The 24,615-nt window shown below is 39.6% G+C and overlaps 1 protein-coding gene across 1 annotated transcript in view; it reads left to right on the forward strand.

Annotated features, from left to right (window-relative positions):
* The window catches only part of PRKCI (protein kinase C iota), an 84,460-nt gene that overhangs the window by 31,259 nt on the left and 28,586 nt on the right, over positions 1-24,615 (forward strand). Inside the window, exons 3-8 of the mRNA XM_032173987.2 lie at positions 7,006-7,095; positions 9,975-10,025; positions 14,491-14,576; positions 16,996-17,136; positions 20,798-20,852; positions 22,754-22,812. Coding sequence (XP_032029878.1) covers positions 7,006-7,095; positions 9,975-10,025; positions 14,491-14,576; positions 16,996-17,136; positions 20,798-20,852; positions 22,754-22,812 — 482 coding nt within the window. The remainder of the gene's footprint in view (positions 1-7,005; positions 7,096-9,974; positions 10,026-14,490; positions 14,577-16,995; positions 17,137-20,797; positions 20,853-22,753; positions 22,813-24,615) is intronic.

Genomic DNA, 24,615 nt, shown 5'->3' on the forward strand with positions numbered 1-24,615 from the left:
GTACATTCCCACCAACAGCATGTGAGGGTTCCCTTTTCTGCATATCCTTTCCAGCATTTGTTATTGCCTCTCTTTTGGATAAAAACCATTTTAACTGGAATGAGATGATATCTTGATGCAGTTTTGATTTGCAGTTCCCTGATGATCAATGATGTTGAACACCCTTTCATATATCTGCTTGCCATTTGTATGTCTCCTTTTAAAAAATGTCTATTCAGGAGCCAGGCACAGTGGCTCACGCCTGTAATCCCAGCACTTTGGGAGGTTGAGGTGGGCAGATCTTGAGGTCAGGAGATCGAGACCATCCTGGCTAACATGGTGAAACCCCGTCTCTACTAAAAATTCAAAAAATTAGCCTGGCGTGGTGGCGGGCGCCTGTAGTCCCAGCTACTCAGGAAGCAGAGGCAAGAGAATGGCATGAACCTGGGAGCTCGCAGTGAGCCGAGATTGTGCCACTGCACTCCAGCCTGGGCGACAGAGCAAGACTCCATCTTAAAAAAAAAAAAAAATGTCTATTCAGGGCTAGGGATGGTGTCTCACGCTTGTAATCCCACCACTTTGGGAGGCCGAGGTGGGCGGATCACTTGAGGTCAGGAGTTCCAGACCAGCCAGGCCAACATGGTGAAACCCTGTCTCTACTAAAACTACAAAAATTAGCCAGGCATGGTGGCACGTGCCTGCAATCCCAGCTACTTGGGAGGCCGAGGCAGTAGAACCACTTGAACCCAGCAGGCGGAGGTTGCAGTGAGCTGAGATTACGCCACTGCACTCCAGCCTGGGTGACAGAGCAAGATCCGTTTCCAAAAAAAAAAAAAGGAAAAATGCCTATTCATATCTTTTGTCCATTATGTAATCAGATTATTAGGTTTTTTTTTCCTGTTGAGTTGTTTGAACTCCTTGTCTATTCTGGTTATTAATCCTTTGTCAGATGCATAGTGTGCAAATATTTTCTCCCATTCTGTGGGTTGTCTCTTCACTTTTTTGATTGCTTTGTTTTGTAGAAACCTAAGTTGATGTGATCCCACTTACCTATTTTTGCTTTGATTACCTGTGATTGTGGGGTGCTACTCAAGAATTACTTGCCTGGACCAATGTCATGGAGAGTTTCCACAGTTTTTTCTTTTAGTAGTTGCATAGTTTGAGGTTTTAGATTTAAGTCTTTAATTCATTTTGATTTGATTTTTGTATATGGTGAGAGATAGGAGTCTAGTTTCATTCTTCTGCATGTGGATATCCAGTTTTCCCAGCACTATGTATCGACAGCCTTATTTATTGAAGACTGTCTTATCCCCAGTGTATGTTCTTGGCACCTTTGTAAAAAATGAGTTCATTCTAGATATATGGATTTATTTCTGGGTTCTCTCTTCCATTCCATCGGTTTATGTGTCTGTTTTTATGCTGACAGCATCCTGCTTTAGTTACTACAGTTTGTAGTATAATTTAAAGGCATAGAATGTGATCCCTCCAGTTTTGTTCTTTTTGTTCAGGCTAGCTTTGGCCATTCTGGGTCTTTTGTGGTTCCATATAAATTTACAATGATTTTTTTCTATTTCTGTGAAAAATGTTACTGGTATTTTGATGGGGATTACACTGAATCTGTAGATTGCTTTCAGTAGTAGGGACATTTTAACAGTATTGATTCTTCCAATCCATGAACATGGAATATCTTTCCTTTTTTTTTTTTAATGTGTATGTCTTCTTCAGTTTCTTGCATCAATATTTTATGATTTTCATTGTAAAGAAAGAGATCTTTCACTTTTTTTTTTTTTTTTGAAACGGAGTTTCACTTTTGTTGCCCAGGCTGGAATGCAATGGCACAATCTCAGCTCACCGCAACCTCCACCTCCTGGGTTCAAGTGGTTCTCCTGCCTCAGTCTCCCAAGTAGCTGAGATTACAGGGAGGCACCACCACACCTGGCTAATTTTGTATTTTTAGTAGAGACGGGGTTTCTCCATGTTAGTTAGGCTGGTCTCAAACTGCTGACCTCAGGTGATCCTCCCGCCTCAGCCTCCCAAAGTGCAGGGATTACAGGCATGAGCCACCGCGCCTGGCTGAGATCTTTCACTTCTTTTGTGATATTTATTCTTAGGTATTTTTTTTTATTTGCCGTTACTGTAAATGGAATTACTTTTTTGATTACTTTCTCAGATTATTTGCTGTGGCATATAGAAATGCTACTGATTTTTGTATGGTGACTTCATATCCTTCAACTTTACTGAATTAGTTTATCTGTTCTAATAGTTTTTTTGTGGAGTCTTTAGGTTTTTCCAAATATATAAGATTATATCATCTGCAAACAAGGATAATTTGACTTCTTCCTTTCTAATTTGGATGCCTTTATTTCTTTCTCTTGTCTCATTGCTCTAGCTTGGACTTCCATTACTAGGTTGAATAATAGTGGTGAAAGTGGGCATCCTTGTCTTGTTCTAAATCTTAGAGAAAGACTTTCAATTTTCTCCCATTCAGTGTGATACTAGGTGTGGGTCTGTCTTATACGGCTTTTATCGTGTTGAGGTATGTTCCTTCTGTCCCCAGTTTTTTTAGGATTTTTGTCATGAAGGGATGTTGTATTTTACCAAGTGCTTTTTTTAGCATCAATTGAAATGATCATATGGTTTTTGTCCTTTATTCTGTTGTATCACGTTATATTCTGTTGTATCAATGTGATGTATCATGTTGATTGATTTGCATGTGTTGAACCATCCTTGCATCCTTGGAACAAATTCCAGTTGGTCATGATGACTGATCTTTTTAACGTGTTGTTGAATTCAGTTTGCTAGTGTTTTGTTGAGGATTTTTGCATCAATGTTCATCAGAGATATTGACCTGTAGTTTTCTCTTTTTTTGACATATTTGTCTGGTTTTAGTAATACTGACGGGTATTACTGGGTCTTAGAATGAGTTTGAAACTATTCCCTCCTCCTCCATATTTTGGAATATTTTCAGTAGTATTGGTATTAGTTTTTCTTTAAATGGCACTGAAGCCATTGGGTCCTGGGCTTTTCTTTGCTGAGAGACTTTTTATTATGGCTTCGATCTCATTACTTGTTAGTAGTCTAGTCAGGCTTTGGATTTCTTCATGGTTCAACCTTGGTAGGTTGTATGTGTCTAGGAATTTATCCATTTCTTCTAAGCTTTCTGATTTGTTGGCATATAGTTGCTCATCGCGGCCTCTAATGATCCTTTGAATTTCTGCAGTATTAGTTGTATTGTCTCCTTTTTCATCTGTGATTTTATTTCTTTGGGCCTTGTCTCTTTTGTTTTTAGTCCTGTTAAAGATTTGTTGCTATTGTTTATCTTTTCAAAAAATCAAGTTTACATTTTGTTGATGTTTTGTGTGTTTTGTTTCAATTTCATTCCTTTCTGCTCTGATCTTTATTACTTCTACTAATTTTGTTTTGGTTTGCTCTTGCTTTTCTTGTTCTTTAAGATGCATCATTAGTTTGTTCATTTAGCGCCTTTCTCCTTTTTTTGATGTGGGCACTTATTGCTTGCTATAAACTCACTTCTTAGTACTGTTTTCGCTGTATCCCATTGGTTTTGGTAGTATGTTGTGTTTCTATTTTCATTTTTTTCAAGAAATTTTTCAGTTTTCTTCTTAATTTTGTATTGACTCACTGGTTAATAAGGAGCATATTGTTAACTTTCATGTGTTTTTGTAGTTCCCAAAGTCCATCTTGTTACTGATTTCTAGTTTTGTTCCATTGTGGTCAGAGAAGATACTTGTTAGTTTTTGTAGGTTAATAACAATATTTGGATTATACTAAGGAGTTTTTATCTAGAGTTATAGAGATTTTCTCAGAATGCTGCCATGGTAGAGAATAAGTGGGTGGGTATATAGGGGAAAACAACATTTTGAAATATGTTTCCAATTTTCCAAATTAAACAGTTAAAAAGAACAGTTGGTGAACCTAGAGAATGGTGTTTTAGAAACTGAGACACAAGATTTCTATAATAGAGGGCAACTTTGTCAGGGGCTACAAGAGAGATCACCTAGAATAAGGACTGAAAAGATGTTATAGGTTTCAGCAGCTGGTTTCATGACCTTTGCAACCGCAGTTTTGGTGGAGTGTTTGGGCTAAAACCTGGCAGCAGCATTTTGAGAAATGTGTGGAAGATAAGAACATGGAGAAAGGATATGATCACTATGTGAAAAAAAGTTGTTTCATTATAAAAGATTACAAACTTATGATTTTTAAAATATTAAAGAGAAGTATGAAGTGAAAAAAACAGACCCTGCCCCTTTTCCTTTCTCATCTTCTCACCTGTTTCCTCCAGTTTTAGTCTCTAGTTTTGAGATTTGCGGCTACTGAATGAATGGAGTGTCAGTCTGAATGGGAAAGAGATTTTTTGTTTGTTTGTTTTGAGACAAAGTCTTGCTCTTGTTGCCCAGGCTGGAGTGCAATGGTGTGATCTCAATTCATTGCAACCTCCGCCTCCTGGGTTCAAGCGATTCTCCTGCCTCAGCCTCCCGAGTAGCTGGGACAACAGGCACGTGCCACCATGCCTGGCTAATTTTCGTATTTTTGTAGAGACGGGGTTTCACCATGTTGGCCAGGCTGGTCTTGAACTCCTGACCTCAGGCGATCCACCCACCTTGGCCTCCCAAAGTGCTGGGATTACAGGTATGAGCTATTGCACCTGGCCTGAACGAGGTTTTTGAGAGGGAGACTCAGAAACGCCTTTGCCTGAGAAGAGCTAGGAAATAGAAGGAAAGAAAAAATGGAAATGGAACTGAGGAGCTCAGAGAAGATAAAAGGAAGTAGGGATGCAGTGGTCAAGTGGGAGAAAAAAAAGGAAAGGCACTCTTTTCCTTGAGTAGCCAGGAAAAGTGACTTTGTTTTTCTTTCTCAATTAGCAGACCAAGCTGTATGCTGGTGATTGAGGTTTGGATAGGGTTGGTGGCATCTAGTGTGTAGTAACTATGGGAATTAGCAAATCAATGGCAGAGTGAAGGACTCACTCTCACTCGCTCAGGTCCAAACTAGGCTTTTTTTTTTTTTTTTTTTTTTTTTATTATACTTTAGGTTTTAGGGTACATGTGCACAATGTGCAGGTTTGTTACATATGTATCCATGTGCCATGTTCTGCTGCACCCATTAACTCGTCATTTAGCATTAGGTATGTCTCCTAATGCTATCCCTCCCCCTCCCTCCATCCTACAACAGTCCCCGGAGTGTGATGTTCCCCTTCCTGTGTCCATGAATTCTCATTGTTCAATTCCCACCTATGAGTGAGAACATGCAGTGTTTGGTTTTTTGTCCTTGCGATAGTTTACTGAGAATGATGTTTTCCAGTTTCATCCATGTCCCCAAACTAGGCTTTAAATGACGTCTTCTTCTTTTTTTTCTTTTTGAGACAGTCTTGCCTTGTTGCCCAGGCTGGAGTGCAGTAGCGTAATCTTGACTCACTACACCCTCTCCTTCCTAGGTTCAAGCAATTCTTCTGCCTTAGCCTCCCGAGTAGCTGGGACTGCAGGCACACACCACTGTGCCTGGCTAATTTTTGTATTTTTAGTAGAGACAAGCTTTCACCATGTTGGCCAGGCTGGTCTTGAACTCCTGACCTCAAGAGACTAGCCTGCCTCGGCCTCCCAAACTGTTGGGATTACAGGCCACCACACCTGGCCTGAATGACTTTTTCATTGAGGAATGCCATAGTCCAGGCAGATGTGCCACCTCATTGATTGCCAGGGATGACTCAGTTGTCTGGCTAGTTGGGTAAGGGAGGTGTTTCTTCCGTCCCTTCTCTGTGTGTCTGTTACTAAAACTGTTAATTTACATTTCATAGCAGCTCAAGTGCAACTGTTCTTCAGTACTTGTGTAGCTTTTCATTTCTGTGACTCCTTTGAGGAGGCTCTGTCATGTGAAAGGAAAAATTTGACAAAATGATTAAATGGAGGGCTTCTAACTAATTGTATTGTGGCAATGGAACTACTTTCACTTCCTCTTTTAAAGAAATGGGTAACAGAAAGCCTGCTCTTTAGACTTCCCCATTAGACACATAGCAGTCACAATTTAAACTGTGGTCAGTAGCCAGGCATGGTGGTGCACGTCTGTAGTCCCAGCTGTTCAGGAGGCTGAGGCAGGAGAATCGCTTGAACCCAGGAGGCGAAGGTTGCAGTGAGCCAAGATCACACCATTGCACTCCAGCCTGGGCAACAAGAGCCAAACTCCATCTCAGAAAAAAAAAAAAAATGTAGTCAGGAATAAATTCTGTTTGCTGTGTTTGGGATATATACAATGTTAACAACAAAATGGCCGTGTATGGTGGCTCATGCCCATAATTCCAGCACTTTGGGAGGCCCAGGTGGGAGGATTGTTTGAGCCCAGGAGGTTGAGGCTGTAGTGAGCTGTGATCATGTCACTGCATTCAGCCTTGGTGACAGAGTGAGACCTTGTCTCACCAAAAAAGAACACCAAAGAATAAAATTTTATATCTATATACATTGGTGTCTGTGAACCTCATTTAGTATTTTTATGCAAATAGAAATGGAAGTTATATGTTACCTACTTCAGAAAATTGAATTGTCTAAATAAATATCTAAATATTTGTCCTTAGGCCAGGCATGGTGCTTCACGCCTATAATCCCAGCACTTTGGGAGGCCAAGGCAGGCGGATCACCTGAGGTCAGGAGTTCGAGACCAGCCTGGACAACATGGTGAAACCCTGTCTCTACTAATACAATAATTAGCTGGGTGTAGTGGCACACGCCTGTAATCCCAGCTACTTGGGAAGCTGAGGCAGGAGAATCGCTTGAACCCGGGAGGCAGAGGTTGCAGTGAGCCAGGATCACGCCACTGCACTCCAGCCTGGGCGACAAGAGCAAAACTCCGTCTCCAAATAATAATAATAATAAGTAAATAAATATTTGTCCTTGTCACATATTTCTGTTTATAAATATGAGATAATTTTTTCTAAAAATTTACATTATGAAATTTGTTTAGTAATCATCACATTTAAGGGTTTTAAAGTGACCTTTCCTTTACTTGTGTGTTTTTTAGGAGACCCGTGTACAGTATCATCTCAGTTGGAGTTAGAAGAAGCCTTTAGGCTTTATGAGCTAAACAAGGATTCTGAACTCTTGATTCATGGTAAGAGAGTAGTCATTTCATACTCGTCCAGAGTGATAATTTCTTTGACATCATTCTTTATTTTTGACCATTTTGAAACATAATCTCAATGTCATTTTCTCAATCTCTGTGACTCATGCCTAAGTAATTGTCCTTATTTAGTAGTTTCTCACATGCTACAGAAGGTAAAGTTAATCTGCTTCTTATAGTCTGGGGAATTTTGTGGTCTCTGTATGTCTTGCTTTTGTTAGAATATTAAAATGTGATTTCTCAGTGTATCACAGCAAGTTAATGATAGAATTTAAAAATTGAGAGCCTGGGGAATCTAAGTCATCTACTTGAAATTTTGTAATGTATACAAATAATGACCTCCAAAGGTAAGATATCTTAAATATCCTTTCTTTTGCTTAAAGGTTAATAGTGAAACTATTTACATGATTCCCTTATTTATCTTTGAGATAATCTCACTCTGTCACCCAGGCTGGAGTGCAGTGGTGTGATCTCGGCCCACTGCAACCTCTGCCTCCTGGGTTCAAGCGCCTCAGCCTCCCAAGTAGCTGGGATTACAGGCGTGCACCACCATGGCTGGCTAATTTTTGTATTTGTAGTAGAGACAGGGTTTCACCATGTTGGCCAGGCTGTTCTCGAACTCCTGACCTCAAGAGATCCGCCTGCCTTGGTCTCCCAGAGTACTGAGATTACAGGCATGAGCCACTGCACCAGGCCCATTTACATGATGCTTTAGGGACATTAATATGTTTATACCTCAGCAACCTTGAGATGTAGGAAGTGGCATAGAAGAAATATCCTAAACTCAGTTATCATGTAACTGACACATTGTAGACCTGGATTGTGAATCTAGGAATTCTGATTCCAAATTTGTGTTTATTTCATTCAACTATGCTAACCCTCAAAATTTTTTTGTCATGTAAAACTTTTTTTTTTTTTTTTAAAGATCGGATATCACTATGATGCCCAGGCTGGTCTCAAACTCTTGTGCTCAAGGAGTCCTACCACCTGGGCCTCCCAAAGTGCTGGGATTAGAGGTGTGAACCACCGTGCCCAGCCAAGAACCTCTTAATATACTGCATTTAATTGCAATATATTGGCAGTATTTCATTGAACATTTTTGAGAGCCATGAGACCAGACTTAGGAAACTTCTAAAAAAGTGAAACAAATGTAAATCTTTCCTTAAGTATAATGAATCATTTCAGTGCCTTATTATTATTTCTTTATATTTTCCTTTACAGCGTTTGTTTTTTTTTTAAACAATTATTTTATTTTATTTTATTTTTATTTATCTATTTTTTTTGAGACACAGTTTCACTCTGTTGCCCAGGCTAGAGGGCAGTGGCACAATCTCAACTCACTGCAACCTTGGCCTCCTGTGTTCAAGTGATTCTTATGCCTCAGCCTCCGAAGTACCTGGGATTACAGGCGCCTACCACCATGCCCAGCTAATTTTTGTATTTTTAGTAGAGATGGGGTTTCACCATGTTTGCCAGGCTAGTCTCAAGCTCCTGACCTCAGGTGATCTGCCTGCCTTGGCCTCCCAAAGTTCTGGGATTACAGGCGTCAGCCACCACGCCTGGCCTGATTTTTTTCTACCTCCAGAATTTGACATAGTGACTCACAAGGGATCCATAATGTACTTTGTTGAGATTCTAAAAGAGCTTTAAGAGTCTATTTTTTTGTCATCCCTTTCCAGAATAAAATTACAATAAATGCATAAAGAAGTGATTGATGAATGGTATTAAACAGTCAGTTTTGAGTCTTATTGCCTTTTAATACTACATCACAGATGTTTTCAGAAGCTAGCTTATGTTTCAGCTTTTAAAAATATGCATTAGGAACTGCGCTTTCTATAGTCTGTGCTCTTTATTAAACTGTGTCCTTTAGTACATCACAGACTAGGAATAGCTGACTAGGTATTCGTATATACGTTGTTGCTTTATATTCTACCTTGTTATAAAAATGGTTTGAATTAGTATATAAATTTAAAGTTTCTAATGTAAATTTACATTTTTTATTTTGGTACTGTTTCTGGTGTTAATTTATTCCTAAGTTTCATTTATTCCTAAGTATACATCTTTTAAAAACCAATATTTTATGTTCCATATTTGTATACATTTTTGTAATTTGATTTTCATCCTTCATTGTGACAAACTTGTCCCACTATACCAAAGATTTAAGGAGATACTAGTTAATGATTTCTTTAAGGATAAGAAAATAATTCATGATGTAACAGGGGCTGGAATTAGTCATGTGAGCTTCTGATGCATTGGTTTTTTTGTTTTGTTTTGTTTTGTTTTGTTTTTCTTTTTGTTTCTGAGATGGTGTCTCACTCTGTCGCCCAGGCTGGAGTGCAGTGGCATGATCTCAGCTCACTGCAACCTTCGCCTCCCAGGTTCAAGCGATTCCCGGGCCTCAGCCTCCTAAGGAGCTGGGATTATAGGCATGCCACCATGCCAGGCTGATTTTTTTTGTATTTTTTGGTAGAGACAGAGTTTTACCATGTTGGCTAGGCTGGCATCTCCTGACCTCAAGTGATCCACCCACCTTGGCCTCCCAGAGTGCTGGGATTAGAGGCATAAGCCACCCTGCCCAGCCTAATGCATTGTTTATAGACATGTTTGTTTTCATAAGACCTTTTTTTCTTTCTTTTTTTTTTTTATTTAACATCAACAAAGCAAGGCAAATAAAACCTTCTTTTATATGGCCTTGGTAAAATGAATCCCTTTGGCAAATAATATTGACCACATGCTAAGTATCTTGTCTCAAGTGAAGAGAGGGTCAGGTTGAAATCTGCGTCAGTTTCTTTTACATTTGAATTTTAAATTCTGTGTAATTTGTATGTTTTAAATATGCTGTTAACTCATGTTCGTTTATTTTCTTTCAGTGTTCCCTTGTGTACCGGAACGTCCTGGGATGCCCTGTCCAGGAGAAGATAGTGAGTGTTTATGTACTTCATACCTTTTACAAGAGTTACTATACTATGGTACAAGTGAAAAAGAAATCAGAGATAGAATTTTTAGCTAGGTGCAGTGGACAGTGGCTAATGCCTGTAATCCCAGCACTGTGGGAGGCTGAGGTGGGAGGATCGCCTAAGCCCAGGAGTTCAAGACCAGCCTGGGCAACAAAGTGAGACCTTGTCTTTCCAAAAACACACAAAAAAATTAGCATGGTGTGTGCCTATAATCTCAGCTACTTGGGAGGTTGAGGTAGGAGGATCCCTTGAGCCCAGGAGTTTGAGGCTACAGTGAGCCAAGGTCGCACTACTGCACTCTAGTGTGGGCGACAGAGACAGGGCTTGTCTCAAGGAAAAACAAAAAAAAAAAAGGAAATAGAAGTTCTAATTCATTTGATTTCTTTTCCATTTTTCAGTCAATTTAGAATATATTAGTGACTGTCCAAATGCTACTTCCACCAGATCAAATTCAGATAGTTCTTAGTTACAACTTACATGATTGTCTGTTGCACATATGAAAGGAAAATTAAGTTAAATTTAAGTTTTAAAATTTAATTTTGGAAATGTTCAAACCTATGCAGAAGTTGAAACAACATGGAAAACAAGGATACCTATATAACCTTTGCCCAGATTTACCAATTTTTAACATTTTCCCTGTTTGCTGTATCTCTGTATCTATGTCTCATATATGCTTGCACAGTTATACATAACAGACGCACTTGTTTTTTTTTTTTTGGTTATACCTCTTGAGACTGACATGACATTCAGCACAAGTCATTAGGAATTGGCTTTTTTTTTTCTGCAGTATTTTTTTCTTAAACAATTATTAAGTCACTTTTTTTGTTTTTGTTTTGAGACAGAATCTCACTCTCTCACCCTGGCTGGAGTGCAGTGATGCAATCTTGGCTCGTTGCAACCTCCACCTCTGGGGTTCAAGCAATTCTCCTGTCTCAGCCTCCTGAGTACCTGGGATTACAGGCGCCACCACCAAGCTCAGCTTATTTTTGTATTTTTAGTAGAGTTGAGGTTTCACCATGTTGGCCAGGCTGGTCTCAAACTACTGACCTCAGGTGACCCACCTGCCTCAGCCTCCCAAAGTGCTGTGATTACAGGCATGAGCCACTGCACCTGGCCCCACGTCGCTTATTAAATGTCTTTAAATATTGCAGGCTTCCTACAATTGACCCAGAGAAATGTGTATATTTATTAGATCTCCAACTCCTAGTAACTTCAGGTAACCAACCAGAGTCCATTGTGGAACGGTGGTTCTTACCCTTGGACACATTAAAATTGTGGGATGGAGGGAATGATCAATGCCAGATTTCCATCTCCAAGCTTAATGATTAGTCTGGAGGTGAGATCTGGACATCCTTGTATTTTAAAACGGATTCTCAAAATGTAGCCATTGGGGCCCACAGCATCAGCTTCACCTGAGAACTGAATAGAAACTGCCCTCCAGGCCGGGTGCAGTGGCTCATGCCTGTAATCCTAGCACTTTGGGAGGTTGAGGCAGGCAGATCACCTGAGGTCAGGAGTTCAAGACCAGCCTGGCCAACATGATGAAAGCCCATCTCTACTAAAAATACAAAAAAAGTTAGCTGGGTGTGGTGGTGCATACCTGTAATCCCAGCTACCTGGGAGGCTGAGGCAGGAGAATTGCTTGAACCTGGGAGGCAGAGGTTGCAGTGAGCTGAGATCGCGCCGCTACACTCCAATCTGGGCGACAGAGTGAGACTCCATCTCAAAAAAAAAAAAAAAAAGAAAAGAACTGCGCTCCAATCTGTGTGATTCATAAACTCTTGGACTGATGCTGAGCTACCAGATTTAGCAAGCTCTTCAGGTGATTCTGATGCACACTAAAGTTTGAGAACCACCCTTTAAAACCTTCCCCAGGTCAGGAATTGTTAACGGAATTTCTTTGGAATATCTAAGCCAATGGTTACTATTAATGAGATGAACTAAAAGAGTCCAACTACTCTTTGTTCTAATGTAATTTAAGTATGCAAACTTATGTTTGATTGTAGGTTATTGCTTTTGGTATTTGGCATAATTTACTAATTGTGGATATTAGGCAACTCATTTTCATTTGTGGTTTCTGCACATGCCCATGACTTTAGAAGGAATAGTGGTAAATGCTTTGCTTTGAATTAATTGAAATAGCTCTAAACTTTCTTTCTTTTTTTTTTTTTTTGAGATGGAGTCTTGCTCTGCTACCCAGGCTGGAATGAGTGCAGTGGCGAGAACTCGGCTCACTACAAGCTCTGCCTCCTGGGTTCATGCCATTCTCCTGCCTCAGCCTCCTGAGTAGCTGGGATTTTAGGCACCCACTACCACATCTGGCTAATTTTTTTTTTGTATTTTTAGTAGAGACGGGGTTTCGCCGTGCTAGCCAGGATGGTCTCGATCTCCTGACCTCGTGATCTGCCCACCTCGACCTCCCAAAGTGCTGGGATTACAGGCGTGAGCCACCACACCCAGCCTAAACTTTCAATTCTGTATTAAGCTATCCTAAGATTTCTAATTGAGAGCATTGCAACTGGTCTTTAGTATCTTAATTTTAAATAATAAACCCATTGCTACATTTGCTTTAAAATATGACTTTGAGAACCTATTGTAATCTTTCTATGGTATTAACTATTACTATTATTCACTGTGGGATGTTATTATTAATGACTAATAGACAATATATATAATAATGATGGACTTACAAATATGAAGGTGGACTAGATTTGATCGTTTGGAACCTCTTTCTCTAACTATATTTAAGAAACAATATAAAGACCACTGGATGAAAAGTTGTTGGGGAAAAAGATATGCTTCTGGTACAAAATATCACTTTACAGATTAGTTACAAAGAGTGAAATGTACCTTTACAATGAAGAGATCTAACAGTCACTACCTTTAATGGTTATTGAACATCAGTAGTGGGAGTTGATAATCCGACATTTGTGTACCTCGTGAAAAGTAATGAGATAAGAAATACACAACACTATCTATGTGTTATTTTTGCCAAAGGTATTTAATACTGCCTCTCATCATAAGTAAACAGGCAAATCCAGAATGTGGGATATAATGTGAAACAAGTAACCAGACTCTTAAAAAAAAAAAAAAAGTCAACATCATGAAAAAGAAGTAACAACAAATAAGGCAGAGTGAATGTTTTAAAATGTTAAGGAGACCAAAAAAGCATGATCAGATGCAATCCCTGAATCTTGATTGCATCCTGGATAGAAAAAGTGAGCTTTGAAAGTCACTTTGGGGCCGGGCACAGTGGCCCACGCCTGTAATCCTAGCACTTTGGGAGGCTGAGGCAGGCAGATCACTTGAGGTCAGTAGTTTGAGACCAGCCTGGCCAACATGGCAAAACCCTGTCTTTACTAAAAATATGAAAATTAGCCAGGTGTGGTGGCATGTACCTGCAATCCCAGCTACTCGGGTGGCTGAGGCAGGAGAATTGCTTAAACCCAGGAGGTGGAGGTTGCAGTGGGCTGAGGTTGTACCACTGGACTCCAGTCTGGGTGATGGAGTGAGACTGTGTCTCAAAAAAGAAAGTCACTTTGAGACCAGTTAGGGAAGTTTGTATATGAATTGTATATTGGTTGATATTGAATTAATATTGATTTTCTAAGACATGGTAATGGTATTGTGGTTAGGTAGAATTGGGTGGGGGGGGGTGCGGAATATCCTTAATCTCAGACAATGGATACTTGGGTATTTAAGGGTATTTAAGTGCCATGATGTCTGCATTTTACTTCCAAGTAATTCAGAAAAAAAAAAAGTATTTTTTTTGTAGTGAAGAAAGTAAATATGGCAAAACATGAATAATTGGTAAATCTCGGTGAAAGTTGCAGGTGTCTATTCTTTACCTTTTCTGTGGGATTAAAAGATGTTCAAAATAAAAAGTTGGAGGAAAATTTTTAAAAAGAAAAGCAGTAGTAGGCCGGGCATGTTGGCTCACAACTGTAATCCCAGCACTTTGAGAGGCTGAGGTGGGCGGATCATCTGAGGTCGGGAGTTCAAGGCCAGCCTGACCAACGTGGAGAAACCCCATCTCCACTAAAAATACAAAATTAGCTGGGCATGGTAGCGCATCCCTGTAATCCCAGCTACTCGGGAAGCTGAGGCAGGAGAAGTGCTTGAACCCGGGAGGTGGAGGTTGCAGTGAGCTGAGACTGTGCTACTGTACTCCAGCCTGGGTGACAGAGCAAGACTACGTCTCACCAAAAAAAAAAGGGGGGCAAGCAGTAGTAGTCAAATATTTATACTCTGTGGTCTTTATTTTTATCTAGTCCCTCGATGAATCTATTTTACTTTTTGACGTTCAGGTTTTTATCAGTATTTTTTTTCTTGCAATGAGTACCATGAAAAAAATTACAGACTTAATTATAAAATGACTTTTACTCACACTTGCTCTTTTTTCTTTTTTTAACTATTACTCTCTCTTCAGAATCCATCTACCGTAGAGGTGCGCGCCGCTGGAGAAAGCTTTATTGTGCCAATGGCCACACTTTCCAAGCCAAGCGCTTCAACAGGGTAAACATAGTTTGTTGAATGCTGATAATGTGAAACAGCTATTTTTTCCCTTTCTACTGTGAAAGAAAGGTAGTTTGTTATTAAGTCTTATTATACACTTTTAAATACATAAGTAGCATGACCTTACATTTCCAGTTTGCCTGAGGCAGTATGCCTATAATTTTTAATAGCATCTCTTTTCACTCTTAAAAATGCTCCAGGCCAAGTGTGGTGGCTCAGGCCTATAATCCCAGCACTTTGGGAGGCCAAGGCTGCCAGATCATTTGAGGCCAGGAGTTCAAGACCAGCCTGGCCAACATGGCAAAACCTTATCTCTATTAAAAATACAAAAATTAGCTGAGTGCAGTCGCATGCACCTGTAGTCCCAGCTACTCGGGAGGCTGAGGCAGGAGAATCACTTGAGTCTGGGAGGCAGAGGTTTGCAGTGAGCCGAGATTGTGCCACTGCACTCCAGCCCGGGCAATGGAGCAAGACCCAGTTTCAAAAAAAAAAAAAAAAGCTCCAGATTGGGTGATTAATTATTCCACATAATATACCCTAGCTGTAAGAAAATTGGATTTTAAAATATAATTTAAGGCAGCCAGAAAACAAGCAAGGTTTATTTATTTAATCTTTATTTTTCCAGTTAGTGTTGTAATTTGATTTTCACTGTTTAGAAAATAATAATAGCAAACACTTATCTGGGTTGTACTATATACCAGGCACTTTTCCAAATGCCTTATATACATTGATTCATTTAATCCTTACAACAACCCTGTAAGATAGGTACTATATATTTCCACTTTATAGATGGCAGAACTCAAGTGCAGGGCAGTTAAGTAACTTGCCCAAGATAATACAGCTAGTAAGTGATAGAACCAAAGTTTGAAAGCAGCAGTCTGTCTTCAGAAGTCAGTTATTAATTTATTATTTATTTATTTTTTTTTTATTTTAAAGATGGAGTCCCGCTCTATTGCCCAGGCTGGAGTGCAATGGCACAATCTCGGCTCACTGCAACCTGCATCTCCTGGGTTCAGGCGATTCTTGTGCCTCAGCCTCCTGAGTACCTGGGACTACACGCATCAGCCAACAGGCCTGGCTATTTTTTGTATTTTTAGTAGAGACAGAGTTTTACTTTGTTGGCCAAGCTGGTCTCAAACTCTTGACCTCACGTGATCCATCCGCCTCGGCCTCCCAAAGTGCTGGGACTAAAGGCTTGAGCCACCATGCTGGCCAGAAATGAATTTTTTAAATACTCTTGATAACTGCAAATTTTTGGATGCCATTTCCATTCTAAAACTAATGCCATGTAATTAATTAATGTAAATTAATTAATGTAAATAGAAACCACCACCCGAAATCCCTCTCCAAACTCCTTTACTTCCAGTAGCACTGACATTTAAGAAGGCTTTGAGGCTGGGTGCAATGGCACATACCTGTAATCCCAGCAGTTTGGGAGGCTGAGAAGGGGGAACACTGAAGCCCAGGAGTTCGAGACCAGCCAGGGTAACGTAGTGTGAGATCCCATCTCTACAAAAAAATACAATCATTAGCGGGGCATGGTGGCGCACACCTGTAGTTCTAGCTACTCAGGAAGCTTGAGTCCAGGAGGTTGAGGCTGCAGTGAATCAAAGTGACTCTACTGCACTCCAGCCTGGCTGACAGAGCAAGACCCTGTCTCTTAAAAATAAATAAATGAGAGACTGAGCGCGGTGGCTCACACATGTAATCCCAGCACTTTGGGAGGCTGAGGTGGGCAGATCACCTGAGGTCCAGGAGTTTGAGACCAGCCCGACCAACATGGTGCAACCCTGTCTCTACTAAAAATACAAAACTTAGCCAGGTATGGTGGTGCATGCCTATAATCCCAGCTACACTGGAGGCTGAGGCAGGAGAATCACTTGAACCTGGGAGGCGGAGGTTGCGGTAAGCCGAGATTGTGTCATTGCATTCCAGCCTGGGCAACAAGAGCGAAACTCTGTCTCAAAAAAAAAAGAAAGAAAGTGGCTTTGAAATGAAAAGTCACTTTAGGTTATTGCTCTTTAAGAAAACAGAGCTTTGGTTTGACCTCTGAACAGCCTGCAAGGTTTATGTTTGCTTAGGAGTCCTTCAGTGGCTTTTTCTGCCATATATATTTCAGTTTAATTCTGTTTTCATTATTTTGAACTTAATTATGTAAAGACTGAAAATTCTTAGACTATAACAGAAAGAAATGTGGTTGCAGATTTCACTGTCTCTTTAAAATAAGCTCTGTTTTTCGCTGACCTTCATAGCTTTTAAAAAATTATGTATGAGGAAGCTTTGTTTTGCTTTTGTTTTTGTTTTTGTTGTGGGCTGACAGTTGACACCATGACAAAGGGAATTGAGTCAGCAAACTGTTTGGGAAATGATTATGACCTTCTTTTTGGTTAATAAAATACTGTTGAATTACTCTTTTCAGCGTGCTCACTGTGCCATCTGCACAGACCGAATATGGGGACTTGGACGCCAAGGATATAAGTGCATCAACTGCAAACTCTTGGTTCATAAGAAATGCCATAAACTCGTCACAATTGAATGTGGGCGGCATTCTTTGCCAACGGTAAGATACAGTTGTCTGTCCTTTTTTTTTTTTTTTTTTTAAGAGCGTGCTTGATAACACTACTAGAACAGAGTGCTAAAATAGGGAGATGTTCAGGAATTACAGCACAACAAAGTAGCTACAGAGTGTGGGTAGGAATACCTTACGTTCGTGTTAACATACCGTAAACTTTGGAACTTTGAAATATCTATGGTAATATTTGTTTGTGGGATACAGTTAACTTCTTTGACCTGCTGTAAAATCCTCTGGTCTAAATTAGGAAGATATAGAGAGAACCATTTAAGAGTATTTTTCCCCTCTCCTTTAATCTGAGCGTATTAGTTTATAGCTCACATTATTCTAGCTTTTATCCTAAGCAGATATCAGGTAACAAGAGTCAAAGGTATCATGTTTGCTATTTAAAGTGTGAGATTACTGGGGAGGAAAGCATTTAAATTTTTTATTTATCAATTTCTATTTTAAGTATGTACAACATGTTTGTTATAGAAAAAAATACAGAATACAGATGAATAAAAAAAATTAAGTAAAAGTTCACATATATTCTACCATCTAAAGGTAATTGTCATTTGGTGGATATCCTTCCAGAACTTTTCCTGTGCAAATTTTTTTTTTTTTTTTTTTTTTTTTGAGACGGAGTCTTGCTCTGTCGCCCAGGCTGGAGTGCAGTGGCGCAGTCTCGGCTCACTGCAAGCTCCGCCTCCCGGGTTCACGCCATTCTCCTGCCTCAGCCTCTCCGAGTAGCTGGGACTACAGGCGCCTGCCACTACGCCCGGCTAATTTTTTTGTATTTTTAGTAGAGACGGGGTCTCACCGTGGTCTCGATCTGCTGACCTTGTGATCCGCCCGCCTCGGCCTCCCAAAGTGCTGGGATTACAAGCGTGAGCCACCGCGCCCGGCTTCCTGTGCAAATTTATATACATAAACATTTTTAATTTTCCATATGGAAAAAATGTAAACATGTATAAGAATAGGTGGAACACTATAATGAACTCCTACTTACTAGACATCCAGCTCCAACAGTTATCAACTCATGACTAATCTTGGTTTCATCTGTACCCCCATTCACTTAACTTCCCCTTGCCCTGTATTATTTTCAAACAAATCTCAGACATATTTCAGTATGTACCTCTAAAAGAGAAGGGCTTTTTTAAAAACCTAATTTAAAAACAAATTCCTTAGGTCAAATATCCAGTAAGTGTTCTCATAAATTTTTTTTTTTTTTTTTTTGAGATGGAGTCTTGCTCTGTTGCCCAGGCTGGAGTGCAGTGGCTCGATCTTGGCTCACTGCAACCTCCACCTCCCGGGTTCACACCATTCTCCTGCCTCAGCCTCCCAAGTAGCTGGAACTACAGGCGCCCGCCACCACACCCGGCTAATTTTTTGTACTTTTAGTAGAGACGGAGTTTCACTGTGTTAGCCAGGATGGTCTCTGTCTCCTGACCTCATGATCCACTCGCCTCGGCCTCCCAAAGTACTGGGATTACAGGCATGAGTCACCATGCCCGGCTTCTTGTAAATGTTATAATTTTGTTTTTATAGTTTTCATTATGAATCAGGATCCAAATGAAGTCCACCTGTACAATTGATTGATCTCTTAGATATTTTTTAATTCACTGGTTCTTTCTTCATTTCTCTCTCTCTCTTCTTTTTTTCCTTACAATTTAATTGTAAAAGAAACAGTTATTTGTCATTTACACTGTTGGAAAATTTTGCTCATTACTTCTCCACGGTTATGTTCAGTATGTTATTGTCTTCTTTATTCTTTTATCTTTTTTTTTTTTTTTTTTGAGACGGAGTCTTGCTCTGTCGCCCAGGCTGGAGTGCAGTGGCGCAGTCTCGGCTCACTGCAAGCCCCGCCTCCCGGGTTCACGCCATTCTCCTGCCTCAGCCTCTCCGAGTAGCTGGGACTACAGGCGCCCGCCACTACGCCCGGCTAATTTTTTTGTATTTTTAGTAGAGACGGGGTTTCACCGTGGTCTCGATCTCCTGACCTCGTGATCCGCCCACCTCGGCCTCCCAAAGTGCTGGGATTACAAGCGTGAGCCACTGCGCCCGGCCTATTCTTTTATCTTGTACAGTAGTTGGATGTCGAGGTTTGATTAGATTCTGGGGTTGGTTTGTTTGTTTTGGTGGATTGTTTTTGAGTCGACTTTACAGAGGGTTGTTTATCCAGCAGAAGGCACATGTGCTTGCGTGTGTCTTTTTTGTTGCTGTTTTGAGACAGAGCCTTGCTCTGTCTCCCAGGCTGGAATGTAATGGCACAATCTTGGCTCACTGCAACCTCCGCCTCCCAGGTTCAAGCGATTCTCTGGCCTCAGCCTCCCAAGTAGCTGGGATTACAGGTGTGTGCCACCACACCCAGCTAATTTTTGTATTTTCAGTAGAGACGGGGTTTTGCCATGTTGGCCAGGCTGGTCTTGAATTCCTGACCTCAGGTGATCCACCTGCCTCGGTCTCCCAAAGTGCTGGAATTACAGGCGTGAGCCACTGCACCTGGCCAATCTTAGTGAACTTTCTGGCAAATCTTACTTCCTTAAGGATCCAGAATTAGAATTACTGGGTTAAAAGATACGCATTTAAAAAAATACCTGGATGCAGCTGTCTAAGCATACTGCCTATCGATTAGCCCTGCTCCACAAGGAACAGTCAAAAAAAGAAAGAAAGAAAAATACCTGGATGCATCTTTCTAAATTGTCCTTTAGAATTGTTATTCCATGTTTTTTCATGGGACTTGCTTTGGACATTGCGAAAGCGGGTTATTACTGGTAGCTCTTTGGTATTAGAATCTCTAATTAGTTCATATAAGCTTAGGAATGGGTTTGTAGTAAAGGGGAAAATCCAATCTTAAGGAAAAACAGAAGGCTGAATATTTCCAACATAATTTATATAGGTTACTGTTAATATTTTTGAGTATTCTTTGGTGACATATGGAAGGAAAGGGGGCAGGGTTAGTGATTATATTGGAATTTTAAAAATCCTTAAGCTTACTTATGAGCCTGTCTTTAAGGCAGCCTTGAAATGCTAACTGTATCATTAATGTTCTTTCTCAAGTTTACTTTTTCCTGCTGGTATTCATTAAATGTGAGTCTAAGAATAAATCAGTAATAACTTGGGTTTGAATTTATCTTTTTCCTGAGATTATTCACCATTATTTGGGTAAGTTAGATTCTAGAAAGTATTTCTTTTCTCTTTTTGGGGGCCACTGACACCCTTGAGAATCTTCAGGAAAATGGGAAACCCACAAAATTTTACATGTAATTTTAAGAGGTTATAGATATCCTGAAGTCTTCCCCAGACCCCAGCTAAATAATGCATATTCAAGAGACTTATTTTTGCAAAAGATCTGAAGTGGAGCTTGAAGGAAGAATAGGTAGTGTTGAAGAGAAGCAAAGCAGAATATATGGCAGTTTAATTTGATTTCTAATTGGTGGTCTGAAATTAGTTTTGTATTTTCTTTTCTGTAAAATGTGACTAACATTACCTCATTCACAGCAGTATTGTATGGTTTCATAAAACAAAATTAAAAGTAAGTATAATTCTCACTTAAGTTATATTCTTTCAAAATTAAATTTTAATATGCTGTGTGTTGTTGAAATAGTGTTATTTCTGGGTGTAATAGAGGTACTCCACTGAGTTACTTTGTCTTTGGAAATGTTTGTAGGAACCAGTGATGCCCATGGATCAGTCATCCATGCATTCTGACCATGCACAGACAGGTAAGAGTGGTGCTGGCACAACCCATTGTTCATTCACAGAGTAGCATGTAAAGACTTACTTAGGTGACTCTCTTACCCAAGTTTAAAAACATTTATTTCTTCCCAATTAAAAGTAAATACATATATTTTGTAGTAGTGGTAAAATCTGTCACACTATTTAACATACACATGTGGCATTTTTAAAAGACAACTATGCTATGGGCTGGGTGTGGTGGCTCACGCCTGTAATCCCAGCACTTTGGGAGGCTGAGGCAGATGGATCACCTGAGGTCAGGAGTTCGAGACCAGCCTGGCCAACATGGTAAAACCCCATCTCTACTAAAAATACAAAAATTAGCAGGGTGTGGTGGCGCACTCCTGTAGTCCCAGCTACTAAGGAGGCTGAGGCGGGAGAATCACTTGAACCCAGGAGTCGGAGGTTGCAGTGAGCCAAGATCACACCACTGCTCTCTAGCCTGGGCAACAGAACAAGACTCCGTCTCAAAAAAGAGAGAGGGAAAAAAAAAAAAGACAACTGTGGGCCAGGTGTGGTGGCTCACGTCTGTAATCTCAGCACTTTGGGAGGTTGAGGCAGGAGGATCCCTTGAGCCCAGGAGTTCAAGACCAGCCTGGCCAACATAGGGAGACTCTGTCTCTATTTAAAAAAAAAAAAAAAAAAAAGTATGTAAACTACAACAAATGACCATTTTTTCTAGTTCACATAAATTTCTTTTGAGACTCCTTTAAATTCAGCAAACTCAGTTTTTTTCCATAGTGAAAAACATGAAGCTGATTTTGTGGCCCATGTTGACTATGTTCAGGTGACTCGTTTTTTTCTTTTTCTTTCAAAACAGTCTTGCTCTGTTGCCCAAGCTGGAGTGCAGTGGCGCAGTCTCGGCTCACTGCGTCCTCCACCTCCCAGGTTCAAGCAATTCTCCTGCCTCAGCCTCCTGATTATCTGGGATTACAGGTTCATGCCACCATGCCCAGCCAATTTTTTTGTATTTTTAGTAGAGACGAGGTTTCGCCATGTTGGCCAGGCTGGTCTCGAATTCCTGACCTCAGGTAATCCACCCACCTTGGCCTCCCAAAGTGCTGGGATTACAGGCATGAGCCACCGTGCCCAGCTGAAGTTACTTGTTTTTATTAAAAGCTTTATTATCAGAAGTAGAAATTATGTGAAACATAGAGAGATGCAATATAGAAAATTCCAGGAAGATGGTGTAAGTGAAAATGTTAGATAGATACAAAACCTTAAACACGTATCTGGGAAATTTGGAGAGCAGTAAAAGGAGGTAGAACAGCATGATCTTCTCTGGGCTAAATCAAGAAAGGGAAAACAAGGGAGTTTTTCTGGAAAGACAAAATGCAATCTCATAGTCATAGAATGATCAGCTCTATGAAATGTAGGCTGTTTTTTTTTTTTGCCCCAAGTAGCTTTAAGAAGTAGAAGTTCCATCCCTGTCTGTTCTTTATTTGACCATTGTGGTAATCAGGAAAATTTTGAGTACAATGGAGTGAGAAGTGAAAACCAGAGGTCCTGTATCTCTATGTCTTAGTCATACTAAAAAATTTAAACATATCTTTTAGAGTCATTCATTTAGAAGGAAGTGTTTGATTAATTTGTAAAGAAGAGAAATGTTTTAAAAATAACAAAAGTACTTATTAAAAGCAGTACTTGACTACCAGGTTGTGATGCTTGCTCTCTTTACCCTCACTGAAGATTAGGATTTAACTTTTGTATTTACATACAATTTCTTATTAGTAGGACAGGTATTCAGTTTTAAATAATGAAAATTTATTCAGAAGTAAAAACTAAAATAAAAATCAGGAGACAATTTTTATTTCAAACTCATTAATGGTTGCTGTTTTTTTCTCCCTGCATCTTTTTTTTTTTTTAATGTTTGGTATTGGGTTTTTAGTAATACCATATAATCCTTCAAGTCATGAGAGTTTGGATCAAGTTGGTGAAGAAAAAGAGGTAAGATAATTTGTCTTATTGTACATTATGTCATTAGCTTTTTAATAAGGCTCAGGAGTTTAAAAGTAGGACATATTGACCTGCCTAGACTTTAGATCATAATGGTGAAATGCAAAAATGATTTGTAATGATTCCAGAGTTTTATTCTGATTTAATTTAATAATTAATTTACTAATTTAAACTAGGAAATAATTTAGTGAGATAACTTATTTTCATTTTAAAATAGCTTAATCTAAAAATTACAATGTGTTTAAGGATATTGTTTAAAATGCTTGGTAGTACTGTTTAAAATATATAGTAGACCCTTCCATTTTGTGCCTGAATAGCTTATTTAGACAATAAATGCTTAAACATATTAACTGTCATTATTTTTTTGACTATTAAGTATTTTATCAGTTTTTAAAACAAAACAAATTCTTAATTAAAATTATTTGATTAAAATAATAATCAGTTTTTTGAAAAAAGCTTATAGTAAAAAAGATGATCATGTCTCACACCTTCCACTCCCAGTTTGGCTTCTTGGCAACCTTTTAAACCATTTCTAGTTACGTCCATAATATTTATATTTCTGTTTTTCAATTTTTCATTTTTGTGTATTTCTGGACATGAAAGATTTAGTTCACACTGCCTCCTCTCTTTCCCATATCTTTCTTTTTTTCTTTTTGAGTTGGGGTCTTGCTGTGTTGCCCAGGCTGGAGTGCAGTGGTGTGATCATGGCTCACTGCAATCTTAAACTCCTGGGCTCAAGTTATCTTCCCACCTTGGCCTCCCGAGTAGCTAGGACTATAGGCATGCACCACCACACCCAGCTAATTTTTTCATTTTCTGTTTTGTAGAGACAGAGTCTCACTATGTTGCGCAAGCTAGTCCCGAACTCCTGGCCTCAAGCAGTTCTCCCAAATCAACCTCTCAAAGTGTTAGGATTACAGGTGTGAGCCACCATGCCCAGCCAAAACTTTGAAACATAAATAAAAGTAAACAGAATAATATAACAAAGCCCTTGTATCTGTTGTTAGTTAAAACAGCTATCAATTCATGTCCAGCCTTATTTTGTCTACGCACTTCCCTCACTCCTGTATTATTTTGAAGAAACCTGTTAGTCACCTATTTGATGTTATGTTTTAGTTTCTTGTTCTGTTTGTCTGAAAAAGTCTTTTTTTCTTTTTAACTTTTTCTTTTTTATTTTTTTGTGAGACAGGATTATTGCACAGGCACCCGTGCAGTGGTGCAATGATGGCTCACTACAGCCTCAACTTCTTGAGTTCAAGCCACCTCAGCCTCTCAGGTAGCTGTGACTACAGGCATGTGTCACCACTGGACCCTTATCATCATATACAAAAATTTACTCAAGGTGGAATAAAGATTTAAATGTAATACCTTGAACTATAAAAGTTCTAGAAGAAAACCTAGGAAATAGCCTCTCGACATTGGCCTTGGCAAAGAATTTTTGGCTGAGTCTCCAAAAGCAATTGCAACAAAGCCAAAAATTGACAAGTGGGACCTAATTAAACTACAGAGCTTCCACACAGCAAAAGAATCTACCAGTAAACAGACAACCTACAGAATGGGAGAAAATAGTCACAAACTATACATCCAACAAAGATCTCATATCCAGAATCTATAAGGAACTTAACAGCAAAAAACAACCCCATTAAAAAATGAGCAAAGGGCCAGGCATGGTGGCTTACACCAGTAATCCCAGCACTTTGGGAGGCAGAGGCAGGCAGAGCACTTGAGGCCAGGAGTTTGAGACCAGCCTGGCTGACATAGTGAAACCCCATGTCTACTAAAAATACAAAAAAA

This window comes from Hylobates moloch, unplaced genomic scaffold (genome assembly GCF_009828535.3).
Source record: "Hylobates moloch isolate HMO894 unplaced genomic scaffold, HMol_V3 SCAFFOLD_13, whole genome shotgun sequence".
NCBI classification, from domain to species: Eukaryota; Metazoa; Chordata; class Mammalia; order Primates; family Hylobatidae; genus Hylobates; species Hylobates moloch.